The sequence below is a fragment of the Octopus bimaculoides genome, chromosome 24 (genome assembly GCF_001194135.2).
Source record: "Octopus bimaculoides isolate UCB-OBI-ISO-001 chromosome 24, ASM119413v2, whole genome shotgun sequence".
In the NCBI taxonomy this organism is placed as follows: Eukaryota; Metazoa; Mollusca; class Cephalopoda; order Octopoda; family Octopodidae; genus Octopus; species Octopus bimaculoides.
In genome coordinates this window covers 1774196-1782312 of record NC_069004.1, presented here as the reverse complement: position 1 = coordinate 1782312, position 8117 = coordinate 1774196, and the positions used below count along the sequence as shown (strand labels likewise).

Below are 8117 nucleotides of genomic sequence, written 5' to 3'. Positions count from 1 at the left end.
TATATACACATATATATATATATATATATGTATATATATATGTATATACATACACAATCACACACACGCACACACATGTATGGATACTGAATATGAAATCAAACAATGTTACCAAGGAGTCTCTCACCTTTTGCAATACAAGAAAGAACTGCTGCATGTCGCCATATTGATGGTGAATATCTTCAAGTCTGTTTGCAAAAGTTTTGACACAATATGTGAACTGAGAGAGGAACTCAGAAGTAAACTGAGGATGGTCGGCTGATTTGTGAGACTGAATCGTCTGCAAGACAAGTGTGGCCTTCTCCATTATTTCCTGCATTGAAAGAAATATGAAAACGATTATCGATAAACTTGGATGTGTTGTTCCATGTGCACAGGGATTCTGACTTGAAATGGTTTCTGAAAAAATGGTTGGGTGCAAGTGTTGTTTCATGATGTGCATATGAGCATGAGGTGCAGTCAAGTGAAAAGACGGACACAGTGTAGCGTTTGCTGACTGAAGAGACAGACATTTATATATATATATTGTTTGTTAATTGAAGAGACAGATGCAATGTTCAGTTGTTAACTAAAGAGACAGACGTTGTATATTGTTTGTTAACTGAAGAGACAGTTACAGTATAGTGTTTGTTAACTGCAGAAACAAACATTGAGTGGAGATTACATCAACCCCAGTGCTCACCTGGTACTTATTATTTTATCAACCCTGAAAAGATGAAAGGCAAAGTCGATCTCAGCAGAATCTAAACTCAGAGCGCAAAGATGGACAAAATACTGTCAAGAATTTTGCTTGTTGTGCTAACAATTCTGTCAGCTCACCGCCTTAGTTTGCTGGAATAATGGCAACCTGAGGGATATGAAGTGCTGCTTTTACAAATTTTCCATTGTCTAGGAAGATTTACTTGCTATAAAAGGCATTTATTACCAATGGTTCTTGCCTTGACCATAAAGAAGGTCTTGCAGTATATCCTTATAACCCAAAGAGCTATAACACTGTGAGTTTTATTCTAGGCAGATCTAACCATTCTGTGTTGTCTGAAGTGAAGGGTTTGACTGAATGTGAATCAAAATTAGAAATCAGAAGCCTCAGGAAACGGCATAGCAGATGTAACACTCCGACAGAGAAATCTATTACGTAATGATCCATGATAAAACTCACAATTTGCTGGAAAGTGGAATTGTAACAATGACATTAATTTATCAAACACATATTTAAAAAAGTTTAAAAAGAAAAAGATGTTTGTTACTTTGGCTGGTGTGTACAACGATGATTGAAAATGGTTAAAACATGCTTCAACTTCAGCCTGGGATCTGCAAGGTTTTACATGCTCATCCATCAGTCCTTCACACCTCTTTATTTCATCACAAAGCTGTAATTTCAAAAAAGAAATGGCACCGTATCAAGATGATGATAATAATAATCCTTTCTACTATAGACACAAGGCCTGACATTTTAGGGGAGGGGGATAATCGATTACATTGACACCAGTGTGTAACTGGTACTTAATTTATTGACCCCCAAAGGATGTAAGGCAAAGTCGACCTTGGTGGAATTTGAACACAGAATTTGAACAAGGAAAACCCCATGAGAGAGATTTAGCTGCTATTTCTAGCAGATCATTGAGCAATAATATAGAAGCTCCCTCATTGGTTATAGATTAAATCGTTGGTGAAGAAGGAAAGAAAAGAGGTGGAGGTAGGCGAGGAGGGTGAAACAAGAAGGGAGTAGGAGGCAAGGGATTAGGAGGTGTGGGAGAAAGAGTAGGAAGCAAGGGAGGGAGGAAGAGGCAAAGGGGAAGGGGGAGAAGGTGAGTGGGGGAAGAGGTAAGGGGAAGGGAGGAGACAAGGGGAAGGGGAGGAAGCAAGAGGAAGGGAAGGAGGGAAGAGGGGCTGGAGTCAGAGACAAGGAACAGAAGTGGCAAGAGGAGGAGGTAAGGAGAAGGAACAAGGGAGGAGTAGGAGGTAGAGGAGGAGTAAGAAACAAGGGAGGAAGAGGCAAAGGAGAAGCAGAGAAAGCAAGTGAAGGGGGAGGAGGTGAGGTGAAGGAACAAGAGAGGAGTAGGAGGCATAGGAGGAAGAGCAGGGAGTAAGGGAAGAAAGAGGTGGGGGGGGGAGAAGAAAGCAAGAAAGAAAATCACCTTGGTGGCATCTTCCTGACATTGCTCAATCTGAAGAATTCTTTGGATTTGATCATTTAGAACTTCCCAAATTCTTGACATGCTTTTTTTACTCTGCAGGAAATAATTGTGAAGTCGGAGAAGTTCAGCTTTTGAAGAAACCAGAATGGAAGAAGAGATCTGAGACAAAACCGAATCTGTTTCAGGATGTTCCATAGAGGCAATTGTATTCTTGCATTCATCAATAATTGTTTCCATGTTTAAGTTCCTGTGAAATGGAAGTGAAATAAAGGTAATAAAGGTAATATTGTGTCCAATGGCAAGAATTAACACTGGAATGGCTACCGAAACTTTACCTCGTTAAATGACAAGAATAAAAAACCATTTAATAATTGTTTCAAATTTTGGCACAAGGCCAGCAATTTTAAGGGAAGTGAGTGGGTGATTCTACTACAAGGTCCAGTTTTTGATTCGGCCTGGTGGCTTGGGTGCCTTGATGACCCTGAGTGCTATCTGGCAGAGTGCAAGCCCCTAGTATGCCCCCACCCCATGCTGGACCGGTCAAAGGATAAAGGCTAGACTAATATAAAGCACCTCTTTCCAGACGTAAAAATGGGTTTGCATATGGTCAACATTCTTACTGTGAAAAAAGCAAAGTTGCAGAACCATCAATGACAATTCAAAATGAACAAGATTTGGGAGAGGAAGGCCTTCCTTCAGGGAAACATATGATGTGGGGCAGCATAATCCAGATAGAAGCTACATGGAAAAGATAGAGAACCAGTGGGAGACAAGCAAAAAAAGATAACCCAGAGTCGAGGATGGTGGAGAAAAGTCGTTGATGGCTTATGCGCCTCAGGGAGTGAAGGGCTTAAGTGAATAAGTAGGGGACAGTCGATTACATCAACCTCAGTACTTTTATTAACTCTGGAAGGATGAAAGGCAAAGCTGATTCTGGTAGAATTTGAGCTCAAAATGTAATGACTTAGAAGAAATATTGAAAATGGCTGTGAGGAACCACCTGAGTAAAATGGGAATCAAAGGAATCTATAGGTAAAAAATGGTTGAGAAACAATGATCCAGAGTCTCGCCAATGGATGCTGTTTGTCATTTTCAGGCAGCAGTTTTAAGGGTCTTTAATATTTATATGGAGGGTAGCCATGTATCTCCACTATGGCAAAACACTTGCTCCTGTCTTTCCATCATACTTCCATCTCTCAGCCTCTGGTACAAAACCATTCTGTTGAAGGGTTTTTGTCTTGTGAGTTTCTGGGTGAGCAAACTAGTGCAGGTGCCACGGGAACCCCCCACTCCCCTTTGTACACTCTGTAAGGTGGTTGGCATTTAGAAGGACCTGTAGTCATGGAAAACTCCACCAAAGCTAACACTGGAGATTGATGCAGTCCACTGGCTTACAGGCTCTCATCGAACCATCCAAAGCAGCATAGGAAACGGATGTTAAATGATGATGGTAATAAAGCAATTTTAGGGGTATACATACACAAGTTTAAGGTGTTGTCTATACACACAGCAGTTGTACAGCAATTTTACAGATGGTATTTCAGGTGTTAAGCATGCACAACTTTCGAGGCTTATATACATACATCTCTTATAACGGTTATATAAACATAGGAGATATACACAAACAGTAAATTTTAAAGGTTACACAAACATAGCAATATGAAGGGTTATTATATAAAAAAAATAATTGCCGAGGGTTAAAAAAACCGAGGAAATTGGGGCAGCCATTTTTTTTTTTATCAAACTGTTAACAATGTAAGGGACATAACTCTATTATTCATACAATTTAGCTTTTTCGCAACCGAATTTAGTTCCTTTTCCTAAATTTAGCTTCAATTTCAAATCATTTAACACCTAACTACTAATTTATCCAGTTTTAATACCCCCTATATTTAGACATTATCAATTATTCTGTTTTTAACATTTTTTTCCTCCTCATTCATAAATATAGCATAAAAAACGTATGTGAGCGCATTTGAAACAAGTTTCGAACATGTTCAATTGCTGTATAAACAAGACCCAATCGGCGCCTGGCTGATGTTCATTCAGAAAGCTTGTAGTTTTGTTTTTGACGAGATCATTTTACTTTTTTAATGTATCAAAAACTTACTTCATTATTCCATGGAATTTCTCTTCAAGCTGCTGAACAAGTGACTTCAGTTCCGCACTGTCTCGGCCATTAATATCATACTCTGTCAACAGTTGCAGTTGGTCTTTAGCTGTAGGAATTTTTTTCTCCAGTTGATGGGATTTCGTCAACAGATCTCCAACAGTCTAGAACAACAGAAGTGGTTTTCACTATTAGCGCTCTATGGCAGAGAAATTAATATATTAGGTTTTTCATTTAAAAATCAGCTTTAAATTTACAAGTTGGTGGTGATAATTTATCAAATATGCAATATTTAGGATATGAAATATATATACATATACCCTCTCAGGAATATTTTGAAAGATATTTTGAAAAAAGAGATATAGTTACTTATTCAAGATCAATGTTAATGTATACAGATCCATTTATCCAATATCCAAAATCTAAAAAGGGGAAAAAGAAGAACAAGGAAAGAAAAACACTATCCCTGACGTGCTTATGCACCTTTTCATCCCTATGGATCTTTTACAGGTCATTCTCCTGTGTTTCGGGGTTTGATTCTCTCTACCCTCCACTTGCTTCTCACTTTCATTGCTGTCTTTCTTCACTTGATTTTCTATCCTCTCTTTTCATCTTTTGCAACGAGTTTGCTACACACAGGCACTGTATTGACGGAGCTCAGTATTAATTGTGAGCTGGCAGAATCATTCGGGCATTGGAGAAATGTTTTCTGAAATTTCTTCTGGCTCTTAACATTCTGAGTTCAAATCCCACAGAGGTTAAATTCAAGCTTATCAGAAACAGACAAATTAACAACATAAATAATTTAGATAGAGGAATTAGAACTCACCATTTGATAAAGAAACCAAGCTTTGTGAGAGTATTTCAAGAACCCTCCGTAGTCTTCTGTTAATTGGGATGGATCAATGTAGCTGTAGACTTCTTTTATTTTCTCCAACCAGACAACCTGTGTTGAAATAATTTAGTGAGTTCAAACAAATATCAAGAATTGTAAATGTTGTTAATTGTCATATCATGCAATTTATAAATGATAACTATATCATTTCTGTCTCCATGTTGTATATATATATCATGGAAGGTATATGAATGAGTATTTCATCTCAGGGAGATTCAGCTTGATACAGAATGTGACAAGCTCAGCCCTTTGAAATACAGATTCAACTCATTTTTGACAGCTGAGTGGACTGGAGAAACAAGAAATAATGAGTCTTGCTCAAGCACACAAAGGACTACCAAAAACTGAACCCATAACCCTATGCCCATGAGCCAATATACCCTAACCACCTAGCCACATGCCATGCATTCCTGCAAACTCTACCCACCCACCTTTCCTAGTCTTCTTTCGCTACTCATTTTTATTTACCTGCTTGTACCTTAACCCTTTCATTACCAACCCAGCTGAAACTGCCCCTGGCTCTGTAGTACAAATGTCTTGTTTTCAAAAGTTCTGAATTAAAATCTTCCACCAAACCTTAGTCATAATTTATATTCCTAACATTAGCTGAATGATAACTAATTTATTTTACTAAATTCTTTGTTATATTTAAAATTAATTGAAAGAAACACAGAGCACCTCAAAGTAAATACAGAAACGAAAAGGTTAAGAGCTTACCCTTATACCACATCATCACCATCCTTATCTTACTTTCCAACTGCACAGTCTGGTTACTTCCACTTACTCTTCTATAACGTGAGGCAGCCACAGCAACGAAGTAGAACTGAAATGTTTTCACTCACCTTGAATAGAACAGGAACAGCAGAAGAATACTTTGCTTTCAGCCCCAGCTGCTTTTTCAACAAACGGGAGTTATCTTTAGTCTTTGGTTTGATCAAATAGACGACATCGATGCTGTCAGACGTAGTCTTCTGTGGAGGATTAAAACAGATCTCTTAGTGTTTGTTGGTTTGTTTGTTTCAGTCATTGGACTCTGAGTGAGTGTGTGTGTGTGTATGTATGTTTGTGTGCTACTGTTTCCTTGCTTTGACATCCCATGGTGGTCGTAAACAAGTGCCACTGTCATCCAAGTGGCATCCGTCATTTCCAACCTTCCGTGACAACCTGTCTGGTCAAGGGGGAAATGTTAACTCACTTGGAAACAGATAAGGGTTGGCAAAAGGGAGGACATCCAGCTGTAGACAATCCCCTTCTACAAATTCCATCTGACCCATGGGAGCATGAAAAGGTCGACGTTACATGATGATCTTTTACTTGTTTCAGTCATTCGACTGTGGCCATGACAACGACAACGACGAGAATGCCACCACCAACAGCAATGAGGATGATGATAATGCTGTTGATGATGATGATGATGATGATAACTGCCTCCACTAGAACTCATACAAACATACAATAACAAGCATCACCATGATGAAACAAATAATACAGAATACTAAACCAGTTTAGCATCATCAAAATAAAATAAATAAAATACAATAAAAATATATCTAAAAAAGAAAACCCTACAAACCTGGACAGCCTCCATGGCTTGCAACCACATTTGGATTCCTGGGTGAGTGGCATGTTGTAGGCAGATGAGAATGGAGAATCCCTTCACTTGATCAACAGGTAACATCAAGCTACAGTAATACTCTAGAAGGTGTGCAAGTCTATTTGCTGTAAAGGAATCCAGGAGATTAACACTGGCAACTGGAAACGTAACAACGCATCTTCCATCTATATCAGTTGCACCTTAAAATAATAACAATAATAATGATAATAATAACAATAATAATGATAATAATAATAATAATGATAATAATAATAATAATAATAAAGTGCATGGAAAACTCTGACAATTTGAAGGAAATACGAAGGTTGTGGTCAATGAGGAGAGTAGACGTGATTCCAGTTGGAACCAGCAGGCTTGGAAGTATCATCACCCGACTACCAACATGACTCAAAAGATTGGTGCAAGTGTAAAGATAGAACACCTACAAAAACCATTGCTTGGAACTGCAAAGGTTCCCTGCAGAGTTCTTGAAGCATGACCCGTAAACAAGAGTCACCTTAGTCTGCTGGTTGTGGACTGCTGTCACTTTCCATCATTCCCAGCAAAATAAGCTGAGAATTTTCATCAAATAATAATAATAATTAAAATACAAAATACAAAATACAAAATATAAAATACAAAATACATGCCTGGACCAAACAGAGACCATAATAAAATGTCTTGAAGCACTACCTGTTAATTGAGCAATTCCTGATCTCAGAATCTCAGAATCAACTGCCTTATTTCCGTGAGACATTCTTTGAAAAGAAAAGAAAAATAGCTTCAGAATTAAATAGGAAAAAATAATGGTGCAGTTCAATCATTCGTTTGTTATTGTCCATTTTCTCCCATGCAAATCAAATGCTATGGATGCCAAAGCATGGCCATACTTGAGCAGGTTTGTTTGCCAACCATCTGGTTTGGGCAAGTGTTTTCTATTATAGCTCCTGGCCATCACAGCATTGTGATTGAATTTCGTGAAAGGAAACTGAAAGAAGCCTGTTTTATGTGTGTCTGTATGTGTATGCAATCATGTATGTATGTGTTTATGCATAGAGGTGCGTGTGTGTGTGCGTGTGTGTGTGTGTGTGTGAATGTCCCCTTGTTTTTACATCGTGTGATGGTTGCAAACGAACATCACCATCACATAAGCTGTGTCTTTCATTTTCCAGTCTTCCTTAGAAATCTGTCAGGTCATGGGGCAAATATTAGCTTGGAAACAGGTGAAGGTTGGTGCCATGTTGCTGAGGTTTGTGCAGCATTGTGTGTTCCTTTCTGTTGCTTGAGGCATACAAACCCTTCCCGATATTGTGTTGCATCAGTTTGTTTTGTCACAAGGTTTGGTTTGAGTCTTTTGCTGTATTGCTGTTTGTATTGTGT

The 8117-nt window shown here is 38.4% G+C and overlaps 1 protein-coding gene across 2 annotated transcripts in view; it reads right to left on the bottom strand.

The window, feature by feature from the left end:
• LOC106875894 (uncharacterized) overlaps window positions 1-8117 on the bottom strand; it is a 22751-nt gene that overhangs the window by 14089 nt on the left and 545 nt on the right. For both annotated transcript variants that reach the window (XM_014924198.2, XM_014924197.2), the window contains exons 2-9: window positions 7431-7495; window positions 6717-6937; window positions 5986-6114; window positions 5078-5194; window positions 4249-4412; window positions 2139-2385; window positions 1248-1370; window positions 128-313 (exon numbers count right to left, since the gene is read on the bottom strand). In XM_014924198.2, coding sequence (XP_014779684.1) covers window positions 128-313; window positions 1248-1370; window positions 2139-2385; window positions 4249-4412; window positions 5078-5194; window positions 5986-6114; window positions 6717-6937; window positions 7431-7494 — 1251 coding nt within the window. In that variant the 5' untranslated portion in view covers window position 7495. The remainder of the gene's footprint in view (window positions 1-127; window positions 314-1247; window positions 1371-2138; window positions 2386-4248; window positions 4413-5077; window positions 5195-5985; window positions 6115-6716; window positions 6938-7430; window positions 7496-8117) is intronic.